The following is a 19454-nucleotide window of genomic DNA, read 5'->3' on the forward strand; positions in this document are numbered from 1 at the left end:
ACCGCTGCCGCGGGGAAGCGCAGGCCCCCGGAGGAGCTCAGCGGCGGAGGGACGGTGCTCCCGCTGCCCCCGCTGCCCTGCCCTTCCACCCCGGTGACCGAAGGAGTAAGTTTTAAGAAGGTTAATCCGGAAAGGCGTACAGAAAGCACTCGGTGTTTTCCATCTAAAGGTGAAGAATGGGCGCGCCACTTCAGTCGAGGGCAGGGTGTGCTTGAAAATAAGCTCAGAGGCGTGCTCAGCGCCTGTCAGTTTTTCACACCTTCATTTTATACCTTCATAATGAAAGAAGCTACTTTTAGTAGCTGCCCAACTGTCTTTTTTAGTACTGTAGCTTTGTGTATGCATTTGACGAATCTGCAGATAATACTTGAAGTACCTACAACTTCACGGGAAGATACAGAAATACTTTCAAAAAAAGACACAAGTAGGGATCATATGGTAATTTTTTTTTAATATTCATTATAAATAATGTGTAAGTTGGTTCATCTTTCAGTTTTACATGATGTTGTAAGGACAATATATTACACCGAAACAAAACAACTCAACAGAAAAAATAATAACACAATTGTTTTCTTTTATACAGAAGTCATTTGTCATGAAATGACAGCATCTGACACCAAACAGGAGACTTAACAGGTAAATGATGGAAAACCTGAGAGACAGTGATGTCATTTGCTGAAAGTAAACAAAAGGATTTTACTCTTGATAGATCCAGCCTGTCCCCTGCTCTACCTTAGATATAATCTGGCTAAAATGAAATATGTTACAATCCTTTTTTTTTTTTTTTCCCAATTAGAATTCAAAGAATGCAAATTTCCTTGTATTTAAAGTAGCAATTGGAGAATGTGCAACAATGTATACTTTTAAATCATTCTAAATTGACAAGTAGCACTTCAACTGTGTGAATTTAGTACACAAAAATTTAACTTGGGGTCTCTCCTCTTCCAAAACTCCCAACCCATGATATCTATGTGCCTTTATATTCACAGTGATTCGTAAAGCAAGAGTTCAAAAGATTTAAAACACCTTCTGGTAATCAAGTAGTTAATATCTTAATTGGCAAGGCCTGTTGTATGAATGAGGCCTAGAAATTCAGTGACTTTTGACTGGTACAATACCATTAAATACTTTGGTATCTTTAAAATGCCTATACTGCATAGGAGACACATTCATGCACAAAAGACCACTAATGCTTAATAACTTACATGTTTATATGCTTATTTTCAGTAGCCTGGACTTTGTAAAACTAGCTGCTTATCTTCTGAGCTGACACAATGAACCAATAAGCAACATGACGCTTGTTTGTAAGCAGCACTACCTTTCTCTCTGTTCCCTCCATTTGGGAAGGGATTGTCCTGAAGTGTCCTGTAGCAACAAAAACAGTACACTACAGAAAGGCTCTAGAGTATGTAATTACAAAAGGCACTTCTGAGAATGAAGTCACACAAGTATTCCAGTGAAATTGGAGTTTTGTCTAAAAAGTGTTTACCAAACATTTTCCTCCTCCTCCTCTCTCCTGTGGTTAGGTTAGTTTTTTGAAGCTAAGTGAAAGAAAAATAGAGCAAGGTAGGATAGGGTGAAAATGGGAGAAGTCAAAGTCCCTTTTCTCTGTTTCTCCCTTCTGTGCCAACATCTGGGCTCCCTTTTTGGTACTGTGCTCTAGAAATGTGTGTATGTTTGGTTTATAAAAGCCTGGTAACTACCAGGAGATTAAAAGAACTAGTTAAGTAGTCTAGCCTTTAAAATTGAATAATGTGAAATTAATTGCACAATAGTTTTAAGTGAAGTACTCGTTCCCTCTGTTCAGCATTCAGACTTTGGTCACAGACTGAGCATTAGAAGTAAACCTAGGTCAAGACATGAAGTAGTGTTAAAATGTGCTAGCTAATAATATTTTTCCAAATACAGTTCTGATCATCTGAACGTCATTTACATTGTTTCCTAGAAGTATTCTGAAACTTTGCTAATTTCCGTAGCGTAGGCAAGGTTTTAGGGTGTGCTCAATTACCATATTGCTAACACACAGCCCTGGTACCCACACACAGAGAGTTATTATACCCGATACCACTTACTGATTAATACTAAATGAAACCAGATCTCACTACTGCAAATTTTTAAAAGCTCTGATTTATCAGTGCAGTTTGTCAATTTGACACATTTCAAGTTTGTGAAAAGAATTTTTGCAGCCTCTGAATGACAGGGTATGTAAATCCCTGAATTTGAGATGACTTAGAGAAATGCCCAGTATAGGCATTTAGAATAGCATAGCAGTGAAATAAGTTATAAGGACTTTGTGATACCCCAGCATACTCTTCTTACATGAGTGTATTTCCATTTCCAATATATTGCCCACATAAAGCAATAGAGGAGGAGGAGGAGGAGGAGAGGGGGTCATACCCTGTATGTCTAGCTCAGTCCCTCGACCCTCCAAAATTGTCAAGTAACCATGTAGACACAGATAGCATCCCCTACAGCCACATGCTAATCAGTACTGAGTGAAAGTCATTTTCCGTGGGTTACTCCACAGCTTGTAGGCAGTATTATCCCAGTTTCTGCGGGACTTTTGGCTCATTACAAATGCTGTCAGACTTGTCACTTTGCTAGTGGTCTCAGAGACAAAACATCTCACCCTCTTCCTCTGCATTTTCAATTCATGCATATTCAGAGAGGTCCAGTTTCAAGTATTGCCAGTATGGCCCCGTTCACCAGTTTTATTTACATTGTTTAAATGTGTCTTACTGGTCTGATGGAGGCAAGGCAGTTGTAGGGCATTTTAACTATTTGCAGTAATAGGTTATATACAAGCATTTGAGCATGCAAACTCTTATTCAGCTGCTTCTGTATCAGACCCCTCTCAGTCTTGAAGGTGTTCCCAGAGAACTTGCATTTCCCCAGCCTCATTGACTCATCAAACAGGAGGTATTACCTGTCATTACAAACCTTGATGCTCTTCAACCTTCATGACTACAGCACTTCAGAGTGTTGGTCTAGGAGTACTAAGGTAAAATTTGGTTTATCTTGCTCTTCCTAATGCATATTTATCTTCATCTATTGACATTAATATCCACATTTATAATGTTGAAGGAAGCTAATTTAGGCTGTTATTCCCTGAGTTCTCCATATTCACATTGAATATGTTTCTTCACAATTAATTACAAACTTAGATTCTGTACTAGTATCTACTACAAAAAGACAGGCCTTTCCAAATTATCGCTCAGGTCAAAATGAACACTGCATTAATGGCAGAGGTCCATGTTTGTGAGGCCTAACAACAGGATTTCACTGATGAAATCATTCAAGTCACCCTCTTCATTCTTCTGCCAGTTGTTTAATAAACATACTCCACTGCTTTACTGAATTTACAAATTATATAAACAAAACTCACATCTTTACTTCTGTTTAGTGACCCTTCCTTTCTTTAGTATAACTTATTTCCACATATAAAAAAATTAAGGCCTCTACAATTTTAAAGTTGTCTGGAAGCACAGCTTAAAAAAAAAATAAAAATAGTAGTAGTCTTTACTTGCCAGCTGGGAAATTTCTTCAGATGAAATACTGTTACACTTAGTGGGAGGCAGTAGTCTATTTACATATTTTTATGAAAACTTTTTTTCTGAGCTATGCAGAGAAACAGCCGTGAAGACTAACCCAGAAGCCTAATGCGTAAGGTGGAGCATGTTGCTTTACAGAAACCAGAATCAGTTTGCAGAACACAAACCGTAGCAGGAACGTCTTGCTTTCAATAGCAATAATACTGACGGTGTTGAAGACTGACCTGTCAACATTATTAGGTTTGGACCATGAAGTATTCTAGAAAGCCAAAAATACTTCAAAGTTTGAATTTACTAATGCAAGTTTCCATTAGACCTTGGCTTCAATCTAGGTAAGACTAATTGATTCAGGACAGTAAATTCAGAGTTTATATTTTAAATTAAAACTAAAGTATCAAAATAAGTTAACCTAGAAAAACATGTCTTTTTTTACATAGTGAAGATTACTTTTAGGCAAAACTTAGCAGAAAAACAGTCTGGGAATAAACAAAAGTTTTGGCAGTGTCCAGTTTGGGATTTAGCTCTGTCCTCTCCTTGGAGGCATCTGTTAACTAAAATTCATCAATACAAAAAGGCAACACAGTGAAAAGCTGAAATATTAACATTTCAGTAAAGTGCATGGGACTGTGGCATGCTTAATGGCTTTGCTACGACCTTATCTCGGATGCTGAGTTAAATGATGGGGATGCCAGGTTCTTTACTATTCTATTGAGGTTGGCGATTTTTTCTTCTAGTAAATAGTTTTTCCTTTCAGCAGTTTTCTGCCGCTGTTCTGTCATCTCCAAAGCCTTCAGCAGTTGTGCATTCTCAACATAGAGATCCTTGACCATTGCATCTGCTTTAGTGTTCTTGGAAAGCTGAATTGTGAATAGCAGATAATTACTCAGCAAATTAAAAGCAAAATAAAAATAATTAAAAGCAAGAACAGTGCTGGGAAAGTAGGTGAATGTGTTTATTGTAACTCAAATACCAAAGACAACCCACCCATTCACCTTATTTTTCTTTGTTAAAAGCCTATATACTTGTGGAGTCTTAACAGATACTACGACTATTTTGAAACTGGAAAGACTTTTTAAGGAGATCAGACAGATGATAGAGGGCTTCAAATAAATCTTGTCAGATAAATACTGCTTTATAGCATTTGTCCTCTAAGGATAAGCCTAGTTCACAAGAGGATCCACAAGCCCAGTGATCCCACAGAGATACTTCCTACAAGGTTTGGACCACCAGCTCCCTCCTATAAAACTGGGGAGAGCAGCCTAGCGCTTGTCTACGTGATTTTGGGAACGGCCCTTTGGCAGGAGACCCTATCAGTATAGCACTTCCTTAACACAAAAGAGAAGACTGTACCTCACTAGAAAACAGATACTGTTATCATGTCACACCTAAGTGTTCAAAAGCCACCTTTTCCTACACTGTTGAGGACTTCTGAAGAAGGCAGACAGCACAAAAACCCCAAAACCATGTCAAGCAAAGGGTGCGTTGGGGCAGGGGGCATCAAGAAAGCAACAACTGTACAGTAATCCTGTCTGTACTCTTCAGGAAATTATTTTTCCTCCTTTTCTAAGCAACTTTTCCAGTTAGGATACTTGGCCAGAATTTGACGTTTGTTTCCTGACTTTAAATGCATCAGCATGCCAAACAAGCATAGCTTTTAGGAAATTAATGAGTAGGGGATTTAGTCCCCAATTTGGAGTTTCAGGAATTTGGGGGCAAATATGCTGTACTTTAGCTCAGAAGCATTAAACTAAAAGGAAAGCACCTTTAACTTTATTCTAAGCAAGAATGGTTTGGCAGCTTTTGCCCACTTAGTTGTTCACAGAAGTAATGGGAACAATTTGAGAAAGAGAGTAAGAATGCTTACTTGTTCTTTCAGCTGATTTACTTTATCTTGGAGAAGCCTCTTCACAAGCCTTAGTTTCTGCTCAACATCCATCATACGTTCTTCCATCATTTTTAGAAGCTGCTCATGACCCCCCTGGAAAGCAACATTTATGTGAGAATCAGTTAACAAAAATCAGTTCACATTCACCAGTCTCCTTTTTTTCAGTTTATGCTTAAGAAAATAGCTGGCACTCCACATTTGAATCTATTTTAAAGAGTCAACTGAAATAATGAAGCATTCACGGAAGCAAGATGTTATGGCAACACTTAAAGGGCACTCACAGCATGGCACTCATTTTCCAAGTCTAAGTTACACTTGAGATTACCCGATCTAAGAAAAATTGAGGTAAAATTTTAAATTCTGTCTTGACTGTGATAGTCAGATCTGGATAGTCCCTTTTTCTTGTTCTTAGGTGCTGCCATATTTCTGTTGAATGTGGCAAACAAAATACCAATCAAAATCTTAACAATTGTAGAAAAAAAAATTTCAGACCAAGTCATAAGGGCATGTTAGTTTGACAGTAAAACTCTCCCATGCCAAAGTCCCCTTGCAATTGAGTAATATCCTAAAAGAGCAATTTGGTTTTTTTACTTTTTTTTTTTTAAAGAGTAGTTGTTAACTAAATGTTTCCAAACAGTAACTCTAAAATAGTTTTGCTCTTTTTCTTCAGTGAGGTAACAAACAGTCTAACTAAAAGCAGAGTAGCTCAGTGTCATGAGAGCACCCGTTACACCAATGGTTTAGTGAAATTTTCCCAAATAAATTAGAAACATGAGAAACTACAAGAAAGTTTGTATTTGGGAACTTTAGACAGTGACTACAGGGAAAGGGATTCTTTATTTTAATGTTAGCTTGTTACTCGAATTCCAGGAAGTCATCTGATATGATTAACTTTGAGAAAGCACTAACCTTCTCCCCAAAACAAAATACCTTCAAAACCAAAGTATGTTCACAAATGTGGGGGAGGATAAATGAAAAACTGAGGGAGGAGGGTTTCGGGTAGTTAGTTGCTCATCTAAACCACTGCAGAAAGATCCTCTTAGGGAATTGACTGAAGTCCATTCAACATTTTATTTGTAACACCAGAAACTCCTTAGTCTATGTATGACTTCATATGACCACTTAGCTTGTGAAAAAAAATTTGAAAAAAGTTACATTAGAGTCATATAGAAAGCAGTTTTACAGTATTGCTGGACTGGATATTTTTCCAGATTAAAAAAGGTACTACTAAGCAGAACTTGCAGGGGACTTTCTAGCCAAGTTATCTTGAGCTATCTTTTGTAATTTGATTGGAATTCAAAAACATGGCTGACTATTACACATCATAGTGGTTGCGGGAGTCTTGAGTGAGTAGTTAAGTGGAAACTAAGAATTACAGTGGTCTCAATACCCGTGATCCCCATTTTTTGGCTTAAAGCTGATTTGAGAATGTTCTGTCTAACTTAATATTATTTCGTGTTTAATGGGAGAAGCCAGCTCAAGCATTAGCTTTAAGGTCATTAGAAAGACAGGAGGAAAAAAAAAAATCCTTGAAAGCAAACAGCTGACATGGTTCATGGCTCCTAACGAGAAAAATCATAGGCCTCAAAGAGGTGTTTTTCTGACCTCTTAAAGTATTAAAAATCTAGTTTAATCTAGTAATTTGAGACAAATAAAAACCACCAACGAATGTTATCCAAGAAACAAGTGTGTTAATAATTTTCCCTTTTCTGGCACTGCCTTTTTTACTTTACGGCCACAGCAGTAGAATATGCCCACATACTATGTGAATTCTTAAATGTGCAGGTACATCTGCTGAAGAGAAGCAGAGTATCTGTACTTAAGTACATCCCCTATTACAAGGCTTTCCCAGAAGTCCTGATATGACAATCCTCAGTATCAAAGACAAATATTTTGTCTAAAATTTATTAATTCTTGTTCATAAAGCTGAAACTATTGATACTATTAAGACAAGAGACATTATGTTTAAAAAAAATTTTATTTTTCATTTACATCAAAAAAAGTCATCTTTCCCTGTTAAAAAGTTTATACATCTTATACAAAAATGCAGTATAAATACCCCAGATTTTCTTCAAATCTCATATAAAATTAGTACCATTTGAGAAAAATAGTCTCTTTCCGCACTGAACAACTCCACATTTTAAATAACATAAATAAAAAGTATTTGTAACAAATTAAAAAAGACAGCTTATGAACTTTCACAAAATAGCTTCTAGACAAATAAATAGGAAATAACACTGTGGAGACTTTTTTTTTTTTAAAAACACAAAATAATTTGATCCTCAAGTTTCTCAGCTTATGCCAGTTCGTGTGTTTGTGTGTGTTTATCATGGTAAGGAATGAGATCATAAGCAGCCAAGCTGTCAGAGGTGCCCGATCCTCCGGTAGGAATCTGCATGCACTGCTCGCTGCTCCGGTAGCAAGGCCTAGAGAAAGAAGGCAAGTGGGATACTTCACCCTGATATCCAGATTTTCTTTTAAATACGTATGTATACTTAGTTAAAGCAAACCACCAATACAAGCGAAGCAAGCAACACAAGACAAACAAAAACACACACAGAAGAAAACATGCAGAGTATCACATATTGTATTTCTCTAAATACTAGTATTAGCACTACACATATGCAATTGAGGAGATATTCAGGATGCATTTTCTAGATGTAAGGACTCTTCAGATGGCTCATCCCTGGTTTTGAGGGATTTAAAAAGATCAGTGGCAGTGATTAACTGCAATTAGCAAAGCAGTTAAGTTTCTTAGAGGAAATTATCTGCCACTATATTTATATGTATAATCTCACAGATTGCCAAATAGCATTTGTGAAAACTGTAGTCCAACTGACCTCCTTTGAAAACTTATTTGCATTTCTATTTTAAACCTAGTTGTAAGTCTTTTCCTGAGACAGGTGAAAAAGCCATTGGTCAGAGGTGATTTGAATTTTGAAATAAAGAGCTGAAGAAAGGCGAAGTTGAGCAACTCTAAGTACTCTGAACAAAAATATTGGTTAGCAGAGGTTCTAAGAGAACTTAAGAAAAGATGGGGTCATTAACAGGCTCCCAAATCTAGTTATCGAGTAAGGATATGAGAACAAGTGCAGCAATTGCTACTGTGCAGCTGGTGAGAATCACAGACACAGCAGGAACAGTCATTTGGAATTCAGAAGAGTCCAGACAGGTTAACACAGTAGAAAAGGCTCAGGAGTTTTAATTTAGTGAAATTTGAACATGACAGTAGCCTTTGGAAGACAATAGCTCAAGACCAACTGTAAAATGAACAAGAACACAGATCACCATAGCCATGATCAAAAGGCAATGAAAATTGCAAAGCATGATGAACACAAAATAATTCCAAAAAGGAGTGGGATAACTTTGGATACCTTATTACACGGAAGGACTCAGGATCTAAGAAAGCTGCAAGGTGCAAAGCAGCAGCAGCAAAACTAGGTGATTAAATTTACACAGAAAGCATGGAGATAACCTGACATTGTACTCACTGGTGAAAAGATGATGAAGAGGGATTAGGATGCAAGTTTTCAAGATGCTAAAGGGGACATTAAAATGGACATAAGCTCAACTAAATGTTAACCCTAGAAATCAGGACGATGAAGAAAAAATCAACAGTGATAATTAAAGCACAGCGTGCTTACAGAAATGTCAAAGTTGAGACAAACTAAAACAAATTTGGCCTTGTTTATAGTTGTAGAATGCATGTGTTTAATAATTATTTTAGAAAGTTGGCTAGTAAAGCCCCTGAAAAAAGCCGTAGGGGATGTTATAAACCAGAATATCCATTCACTTTAGGAAAAAAAAAAAAATCAACAGAAAAGAAAGTAATATGATTATGTGCATTAGTGCATTGACAGCAAATATTTGCAAAGCCTCTCTGAAAGTATGTTTAAATTCATGAAGCTTTCCAGAATAAAAGCTTTTACAGGAAATGTAGAAGTGATTTATCTGTAGAACTACAAGTTCCAGGATGTGACTAGTTTACAAATTGTTTCTCAGGCTTTCAAAGGCAAAATTACAAAGTCATCACTCCTAATGCAATACACAGCACATTCATTTGCAGATGCTACTGCTGTAATATGGCTTTTATTGATTTCAAAATTAAACTGCACTCTCTACTTTCCATTGTATGTGACCAAGTACATTAGCCTGTGGTAATGCACTTCTATCAGGACTCAGTTGAAAGGGAAAGAACCTTACAATTGATTTATTTTTACTTATCCTATATTATTTGCTGTTAAGTTCTTTTGGTGGGGGAACTTTTTGATTTTATGCCTTTCTTAAAAAAAGAATCCTTACTCCAAGTTCTGGAAACTTTAGAAACTGTTACTGCATATGCTCTCTCTCCATAACGCCTTTTTCCGAATACTCTATTAACATGTTCAGAGGTTTTTGAGCTTCAAAGTCTTGGTCTTATTATTGTTTTTTTTAAACTGTAACTGCAAGCTGTTTGAAATGTAAAGGTTTATTTTTTTTCTGCTAACAGATTAATAAAAGCGTTAGCATTTTATCTAAGTTATTTAGAGCTTTATCTTTTCTCATAAGATAAAGTTGTAATATTATTTTAAGACCTCTGGCCTGAGCCAAAGCTTTAGAGGTTGAGAGATTCAGTTACTTTTTGACGATGAGAGTCATTTGGCAAGCTTAGTCCCCGAACTTAATTTTTATATGGGAGATGCAGACTTTTCTACCTATTGCCTATCATTCAGTTTCAGTGTTGTTTCGTTTTTTTTGGCATGTAAAAGTGACTCTGCCCAATGTGTGCAATGGATGTAGTCTTCCTTGGAATTAAATTGGTTTTCCTCAGAAATGCCAATGTTGAAGTTTCTACATAATGGTAACAGTGTTCTCCAGACAATGTCTTGTCTTATGGCCAAATAATGAAGGTAGGCTGACCTTATAAAAAGGATTTATTTGTTTGTATTCTGCTCTACTACAGCTGACAGAACTCCATGTGACAGCAACAGCCCAAACTAGTATTTTGTGTGTGATGGGTATGTGCTTGTGCAATATGTAGCGTAGTGTATTTTTTTAAAACAATGGTTCCAGACATGGACATTAGGTAAAGAAAACAAAACCAAAAACCCCTCCTATAAACACTTAATGCATATTGATCAGAAGGAGAAAAGCCAGTTGAATGTGGATGGGAGTGGTTTTTTATTTCACAAAGATTAAGAGGACTTCAGAATTAAGCTATGACTCAAGCTAAATACGCTAAATAACAAAGCTTTGTTTTGTACATATCTTTGATAGAATGAATTTTAATTTTAAGTTTTGAACTGGCATAAACAGAGAACGGATCTCATCAGAATTGAAAAAAAAACAAGAAAACTAACCAGATATCCTTTTAAAGTTGTAACCTGCAGAGTAATGAGAGCTTTACCTGTTGCATGTTTGTTTCAGAGGGTCTACTTTCAAGTTCTTCCTGAAGACGTTGACTCCTCCTCTCTGCTTGTAGTAGCTGGTGTTGGAGCTGCAGGAACTGTTCCTTGGGCACCATAGCACAGCCTTGCTGCTGGAGCTCCCGGGAGTGCGGTGATTGGCTACGCATCACACTGGCGCTTGAGTGGAGCATCTGAAGAGTAAAGTAAATCAGCCATCAGGAGAAAGCAGCACTGCCGTTCATACAAGATACCTTTTGGTGATGCGCTAGACACCAGGTTACTCTTGAACAATTTCTTGTACGCAAGAGAAACTAGCCTGAACTCAGTAACAGAAGCTACATAGACAACTTTTCTCTTTCCAATGCAAAAAGATGTATCTTTACGTGCAGTTCTGAAGTCTAAAGGAACCTGAGCTTTGATTTGTAATTTCAGGCCTGAATTATAAATTCACTGAATTTCTGATGAAATCCTGTCAAAGTTAAATGGGCCTGTGGTGAGCTTTAACTTAACAGTCCTTTTTAATTTAAACCTTGATCTCAGCAGCTCTTATAAAAATAGTATCCACTTACAAAGAAAAGCACTAGCATGAAGCAGGCTGAAGAAGTTGTCCATCAGTGCTGCTTATTTCTAGTCTTTAATCTAGGATGGAGAGATAACATTCGCAAAAGCAAAACAAATTTTCGATGTAATGTATGATGACTTAAGTAATTCGATGCCAGCTGCTATATTACATTCAGAATTCAGTATTTAGAATCCCATATATCTGTCCTCATGTTCACTACCAGCTATAGAGATTTTAAACACATTTTATAATTTTCATTTCGAGATGTGCCACAAGCAGAGTTTGATGGCAAGTCTGGAGCCCTCCTGAGTGTCTGTGCTGCATAAGCAAAAGTATACACAGAGGGGTCCTTGAGATATGTAGTAATCTGAAGTAGTTTAATTCCAAATTTAAGTCTTGCTTTCATTAAAAAAAGGTTACCAAATGCATCAGCAAGTCTATGTAATGTACAGGTAGTATATACCAACAAACAGCTTGTGGATAACAGTTGTCCTTTGTGAAGTTACACTACCAGAGGAGTCTTTTAGTTGATAAACCTAGGTGTCTCATGTGGGACAAAAGGATTGCATTCCTAATAGTCCTTGCTACAGCAAAAAGAGCACCTCAGAACAGACTTGTCCCAAGTGGTTTAGCTTCCCCACATCATTTAAGTGCTGCTCCCAAGCAGTGCTATGACAGTTACTGGGTGAAGGTGGCTAGAAAAGAGGCATTTCTGGCATTGCCTTACTACAGTAGCATTCCAACCACAAGAGTCCAAGTTCAATAAACTGGCCCAGCATTAGATGAACTTTTAGACAATATTAAGAGCTAAGATAATCACATGAAACAATTTAGCATTTTTCTAGACTAAAGTAAAAGGCAGGTAAGACTAGATCACAGTTGTAATAGTTTATAATACTAAAAAAAGACCAGAACTGTACAGTAAAAACGCCCAATGTTTCAGACAAGCTGATCTGCAGCTTGAATTTGTGTAAGATGAGTAGTTTCTTCCCATAAAGTTCAGTTGACCACATAATAAAATTCTCACCCTTTATCTCAAAACCATTACTCTCTTCCCGTAGGAAGAGGCATATAGGATCATGTTAGTGATTTTAATTTTCCTTCCACAAGTGGTAGGATTAAGGCCTCAATTCTTAATCGTACTTCAGTTATTGAGTTCATCTACAACATAAACAACTATAAGCATTTTCCATAATGGTGCATGTCTTCTGGCATCTGTACATCTCTGCTGGCCCAGGTAAACAGAAAATAGGTTTATGAGTACTTTAAAATAAAACTATTTGTATTTTTTTAAGCTATCAGAAGGTTCTTTTGTATCAACTTGTCTGTAAAGGAGCTATTCTTTTAGTGGCAATATAAACAGTGAAAATAATGAGCTTTTGATGGAATTTGTTTAGTGTTTCCTGTAATGTTGTGAAGTGCATGAGTATGAAATGAAAGAGCTGAAGAAACAGTCAATTAATGTTAACAGCATCTTAAAAATAAATACCAATTGCATGGTTAATGAAAACAATATAGTCTTGCTGTATTCATCTGTGGAAGAAAGTGGAACAATCATGAACTTGCTAAACTATTAGGGATGACACTGAGTGTGATCACGTATCGGTTAATATTAAGGAAACATTTGACAGTCTGGTGAAAAAGCATGCAGATATCAGAGGTAAATATGCAAACACCTTCAAGCCTCACAGTCAATGGGTTAGAAGGAAAGGGTTGAGCCACTTTTCATTTTCTTATGATCAGTTTAATTCTTATGCAATTGGTAATTTCTCTCCATTTTCATGGCAATGCCTTAGAAGCATGCAACTTCATGGTGTACAGAATCAAATTGCACGATATACTAGCCACAAAGAAGTTAGTGCAGCTGTCAAAGTAAAAATTTTACATTAAAATGAATAGTGGCTTCTTTACTTAAAAGATGCATGAAATTAAAAAAAAATCCATAAAAGAAAGAAATGTTTTCTCCATGCTATGGTAGTACATTGAAAACGATTGCTCTACCTTCGCACACTATTTCAGAAAGAGAACTGCACCCTTCTCTGCTAGTTCCAACCACTGAGTTCTAGACAGGTTAGCCACAAACAAAAGGAGAACAGGCACAAAAGAGAAAGTTAGAAGTCATAAAGTGCTACGTGAATGTTATACACACCTGCTGGGAAAATGTTATCAAGAGTAACAAGAGTCCTGCATGTTTGAAATACAAATTTTAGGAGAAAACACAGTTCCATGCTTGTGTTTACACTAAAGGGTTTAACAGCGTTTGGAACTTTCCCAGAGCTTAATTAAGACTATATAAATAAAAGGGCAGGGCATATAAACAGTCTTTTCAGTAATTTGTCAAAAGCTCATCTTTTCTAATCAAGTTTTTACAATTTTACAACTAATTACATAGTAGATTCTGCATAACATGTTTCCCATTTGCTCTCTTGATGAAAAACATGAAGTCCTTTAATAAACAGTGTTGTAAAAGCCTCATCTAGCAGATGCTTTGGTTTATGGAACAAGTCAAAATTGTGGTGGTTTTGGTTTGGTTTTTTTTTTTTAATATTATGTTTTTAACTGAAGTTCAGGACCTCAAGTTTAGGCAAGACGGCTGAGAGACAACTCTGAGATCTAGCCTGACCTCAAGGGATACACTCACTTAATATAGTTAAGCTTGCCCGTTCCTGTAAGCAAGGACACCTAAGAATTATGCAGTTTTCATAACATCCAGCATGATCTGTCTCCAGCAGTATTGAACAACCATCCACATTTACAGCAGGCTTTGGAAGAATCTCAACTGAAGTTTTCACTCGTGCCTTTAGATTAACAGCAAGTTGTGTAAATAGTTATTCTATCATGATCTAGATACAATAGCAAGGCTTAAATTCAGCAAATTATTCCCATAGTAAATAAGAACAGGTTTCTACATTAAGAGCAGCATTATGCAAATATTAGTGAGGAAAACTTGAGGTTACATGTTTTCGGAAAGAGGAGTAAAGTGTTAGCCTTGCCTCAAGCACAGTAACAAATTTCGTTGCTATTTGATTTTATATCCAAAGCCTTATGTGAGTTACGATAAACCACAACGTGCTTCAGAGAAGCGTGTTTGTTACACTAACATCTTGATCATGAAAGATGAGATTAGGCATTAAGGGAGATTAATTCTTCTCATTTCAATTTTCTCTGTACCTACACATCTAGAAGTTGTTTTTAAATAAATTCATGGATTCAGTGAGATAGTGATAAAGCCCCACACTATTCAGTACAGTCAACACTGATTGACAAGTACCTCCATTAACTGATCATCCAGTTTGACTTGCTTTTTTCTTAGCCCTTCATTTTCTGAGCTGGTTTCCAGTTCACGTTCAAGAGAATTCATCTGACTGATCTATTAAAGACAAGAAGTTTCCTTAGAAAGATTAAAAGACATAAGTATTTGGACAAGCGTAAGGCTTTGCCGAAAGCGATGTCTAAGACACAAGTTTCAAAGATGTCTGACACAAGTTTCAAAGAATAGGCAGGGTAACTAATTTTTAATTTAAGAGTGGTAATGCTAGCATACAAGCGCTGTGTATGGCAGAGCACTTGAGCAGGCTGCGTTTTGTTGACGGTTCCCATTTCTACCACTGAACTGTTTGTACAGACTAGAAGTCCTGCAGCACATTGGCACAGACTTCCACCCTGCACGCTCTGCCGAAGCACAGAAGACAGTCAGTTCCTTCAGACAGGGATTCGTAAGAGAAAGAACGCAAAGCTCAGAGTAGAAGAAGAAAATTACAGCTTACCACATTAGCTCTTAGAGGGGGAAAGTACTGCATTGAGTCACGTATTTACCATCTAAAACTAACCTTCCTGTTTGCAGATGACAACTCCTTCTGAAGCTGTTCACACTCTCTCTTCAAGCTTAATTTCTCTTGCTCTATGGCTTTGACGATACCTGACTGGCTTTGATGCTTTTGGTGCTTTAGGGAAAGGATAGTAGATTCCAGCTGTCGGATCTAGAGAGACCAGAGATGAACAAGTGAGGAAAGATGTTCTGGACCATTCAAAAAAATCAGATTGCATCTACTTCATCTAAAACACCAAGTTACCAATTGATTTCAGACTCATAGCAGATTCTGGTGTATTTTTGAAATTTTAGCTTCGAGCAAAAGGTCTTTCCCTTCCTCTTCCCCACAATCTGCCTAATACTGTGAGCCAAGAAACTGGACATGAAAAATGCTCGGAATATTACAATGTTTTTACTAAAGAAAAAAATTGAAGGGTGTTAACTGAAAGTCAGACCAGAATCTTAGACAACAGTTATCAAGATTTTCTTTTAAAAAGAGCTGTTTGAAACATCATAAGACTGTCTGCACACTTAGCGCAGACATAAAGGAAAACTGTTCCGTTTTGCATTCTTTCTGCAAATGTTTCTACTCAAAACTAACGAGCAACATTCCTCTCCTGTATTACCCACTGCAAAAGAAGAACCATTACGTTTTGCCTAGCAGGCAGGGACCGCTTCTGTGATCTGTCACAGCTTGCTCAGGTTACCTTCTCCCTGGAGTGAGCCAGATCTGTCTTAGCGCTCTGGACTTCTCTCTGCAGCCTCTCATTCTCCTGCCTGAGCAGCTGCTGCTCCTGTTGCGTCAACTGGTCCAGTTCATCCCAGTGTAGCTGCCTGTGTTGGTCCTGCAGCCCTGAGGAAGGCACAGCCCGTTCTAGAACCCGATTCTTAAGACAGACAGAATTGCAGGGTTAGGCCTTAAACAAAGAAGCAGACATTTTCTCTATTCAGGTGGGTTTTAAGTAGGCTTTCAGTAACTGCAGACTCTAAAGTCGCAGGATTCCCGTCTTCCTCCCAGCCTACACACTGTTTTCCACTAAGAAACCCAACATGCTAATCACAGTGCAAACCCAAAGTGCTTCCCTTCGCTAAAATCATAGATAATAGCTGCGCGCCAGAATGGTTGATATGAGCGCACAGAGTTCAACAACACAAAAAAGCAATTTGTGCTCCATTTCACAGCCTCATCAAGCAAATAATAGAACTCAGTATTATATATTATTCAGTAATAGCTGTAATTTAGTTCCTGTTGTACGATTCTGAAACAGCCTCTTTTCCATGTGGACATTAAATATTCCTTAATTACATGGCAAACAAGCCAAATTACTAACTGAATTCATAATACCAATCCCAAGACTGCTGTCTACAACCTCCTTCAGTTACAGTTCCTCATCAGTTGAGAGGCTGATATAATACTGTGCCTTTCAAAACCAAGTTGGACTGAAAATTAGATCCCCCTGTCAATTACGAGTTCGACTGTTAATACGTTTATAGATTTGATGGGTGTAAATTCATACATTCTCCACAGATTTTTTTATTGTCCCCCAACAAAAGATTTCTTTCAGGGAAGAATGGAGACTCAGGAGATGGACTGACCATTGCCTGTCCTCACGTTCAAAAATTAAAATAAGTTTTTGAAAAGTAAGTTTACAATCTGCACATTCTATACAATCCAACAAGACTAATTACAGTTAACTATTTTAAAATGGAAAACTACTAAATACAGAAAACATCGTTAAAATAGGGCTTTTTTTGCACCCACCTCCTTTCAGCTTTTTTTTTTTTTTAAATTATTAGCTTTATATCACTTGTTTAAAAAAAAAATAATATCAATAGTTGCATAACTCAGTCTACTTGCTCAAGCCTGCAGCAAGATTTGTGTCTTTTTAATGGACAAGCCAACCTAAGGAAATAAGTTGGCTACAGCAGCAGGCTACGGAAGAGCAGCGGCTAGTGTCCCCAAACCCTGGCACACAAAGCTGACTGACTTTGAGGTACGTGAAGTCCATTACCTTTTCATTGGCATTCTGCAGTTGCTTGTGCAAAGACATCACTTCTTGTTTAAGAGTTTCCTTCTCCTGTTGCGTCACCCGTAAGTCTGACTTTAGTCGGGACATTTGAAGGTTGGTGTTTTGCAGCGTTTCATCGAGACTCTGAACCTGTAATGAGCAGGAACAGAGCTTGGCATTTGCTGGACCGAGATTTCTTGTAAGCTTGGTCTGCTAGGATGTGTACGCACCACATCTCACACATATTTTAGGATCTCTGATGGAAGGAGTGAAGAAGTTATAATGCTGACGTTAAAAACGCTAAAGCCTCCTTTAAAAACGTAAATGATTTTCTGACTTTCTGTTCCAGATTAGTAGCCATCCACTTTGAATACAGCCACAACACTGCATTCAACAGAGACACATCTTCCAGCCCCGAATACATATTGCAGTATGCTGGGAAGAGAAGATTTCTCTTGAATTATTTATTTTTCCTGGCAGCCCGTGGCCAACAAGAAACCCCAAGTGTAATCAGCCAAGCAGATAGCCATTCCTTCCCCTCCCCTGCCTGGCGAGCCTCCGCCAGGAGAGCAGAGAGCAACAGCAGAGTCTCTCTGCAATATTTTAGGAATAACTGGGCAGAATGAATTGGCAAAAGGAACTCGGCTGCATATGCAAAACAACATAGATTATTTGCAGGGAAGAAAGTACCTCATTGCATTTAACAAGTTTCCTCTTGTTCTTTAAGAAGGTCACTTTGAAAGCCCATCAAAGCGGCCATTCTTAGCTGCATGACAGCTTTGCACACATGAGAAGAGGGCTGTTTTTTTATGAAAAAAGCACTACAAGAGACTAAAAAAATGCTTTTGATCCAGGGCTATAACAAACCCCACCATTATACCTTCTCTTGCGAGACCGTGAGCTGTGTTTTCAGTGTCTGACTCTGCTGTTCCCAGGACTTCTGCTCCTGCTTCAAGCTGCCAATTGCATTCTCTAAGCAGCTTACTTTAGCTACCTGAAATAAGATTACATCAGTAAGCCTGACTCGTTCAGGATTTTCTTTAACTCTATTTGACTTTAAGAGTTAAGCTAGAGGGAGTTACAGCTACCCAAAGAAAATGCAGGAGAGCAAAAAACCCCTCAGCTCCCAGCCCCAATCTCCACACAACGGGATCATTATTTATAGCATGCATACTAGTTACACTGCTCGAGTTCAGAGTTACAGTACATTAGAGTTGCAATAAAAGTGCAAGAACACTGTCTTCCTTGTCCTGCTGCTATATTTATATCCAGGCCTCTGTTCCTTGCAATGTTTGGAATTTTCTGCATAATCAAATTACAGTAAAGCTGTGCTCCAGAATTTAAGCTTTCTCTTTAAGACCAGCTAGGAAAAAAGGCAGTGGCAATTAAGCCTTTATCTGGCTTGAAGGTAGGAAAAAACCCCAAACAAACAACAAACCAGTGTAGTTTTACAGTTAAGGGTGATACAGATAACATAAGAATTTTAACAGCCCGTTACAGCAGGTAGGTAGTGATGTGGATTTGCTGCTCTTTCTTACCTTATCAATACATCTGTTTAATTCCTCACTCAGGGCTTCTTTTTCTTTCTGCAGCTTTTCATTTTTAGTAACTAAGCTCGAAACTTCATTTTGAAGATCAGAGAGATCAGGACATCTGGGCAGCTGTGGAAAACAACCCCTCACAGTCACATTTCTGTGCCGTTCCAGAATTTTGCATGCAAGTGTTACACAAAGCTTTCTCTTCTGCTCCCGGCCGAGCATCCCACTCCGGATAGAGCGGACGAGAGGAGCGTACTCCAGTTTGGTACGAATGACCACACGAGTATCATCCATATGACCCAAGGCATCCTTCCTGCCACAGCAGTGCTGAGGATTCCTAATGGCCCTGTGATGCCTCGGATTTGCTTTAGGGCTGGGCTTTCTCTGCCTCTTCTGTGAAAGGGGAAAAATTACTGTACTGCCGACTTCTGATCCTTTTCCCCTTTGACACAGTGCTTTAGCTTAACACTCTGCCTTCTCCTGTGCTGTTCTGTCTTTGCTCAATCTTCTGTCTTTAATTACACTCAAGTCACAATCCACTCTTTACTGAATAAGCCTCATCTGCTTTTGCTTTTTAAGACCATTATCTATCCTAAGCATTGGGTGCATCAAATGAGTGCTTTACGCTGTAAAGAAAATTACTTTGTGGAACCCTAATCAGGAGAGCTAAACTAATTTGTAGCCTTCATTATCTATGTTTATTAGCATATA

The 19454-nt window shown here is 37.8% G+C and overlaps 1 protein-coding gene across 1 annotated transcript in view; it reads right to left on the reverse strand.

Moving 5' to 3' along the window:
• Positions 1 to 625: 625 nt before the first annotated feature.
• NIN (ninein) overlaps positions 626 to 19454 on the reverse strand; it is a 65217-nt gene continuing 46388 nt past the window's right edge. Inside the window, exons 22-30 of the mRNA XM_075029455.1 lie at positions 18744 to 18866; positions 18086 to 18199; positions 17209 to 17355; positions 15904 to 16083; positions 15216 to 15365; positions 14657 to 14755; positions 10823 to 11014; positions 5416 to 5529; positions 626 to 4408 (exon numbers count right to left, since the gene is read on the reverse strand). Coding sequence (XP_074885556.1) covers positions 4199 to 4408; positions 5416 to 5529; positions 10823 to 11014; positions 14657 to 14755; positions 15216 to 15365; positions 15904 to 16083; positions 17209 to 17355; positions 18086 to 18199; positions 18744 to 18866 — 1329 coding nt within the window. The 3' untranslated portion in view covers positions 626 to 4198. The remainder of the gene's footprint in view (positions 4409 to 5415; positions 5530 to 10822; positions 11015 to 14656; positions 14756 to 15215; positions 15366 to 15903; positions 16084 to 17208; positions 17356 to 18085; positions 18200 to 18743; positions 18867 to 19454) is intronic.

Source organism: Buteo buteo, chromosome 6 (genome assembly GCF_964188355.1).
Source record: "Buteo buteo chromosome 6, bButBut1.hap1.1, whole genome shotgun sequence".
Taxonomy (NCBI): domain Eukaryota; kingdom Metazoa; phylum Chordata; class Aves; order Accipitriformes; family Accipitridae; genus Buteo; species Buteo buteo.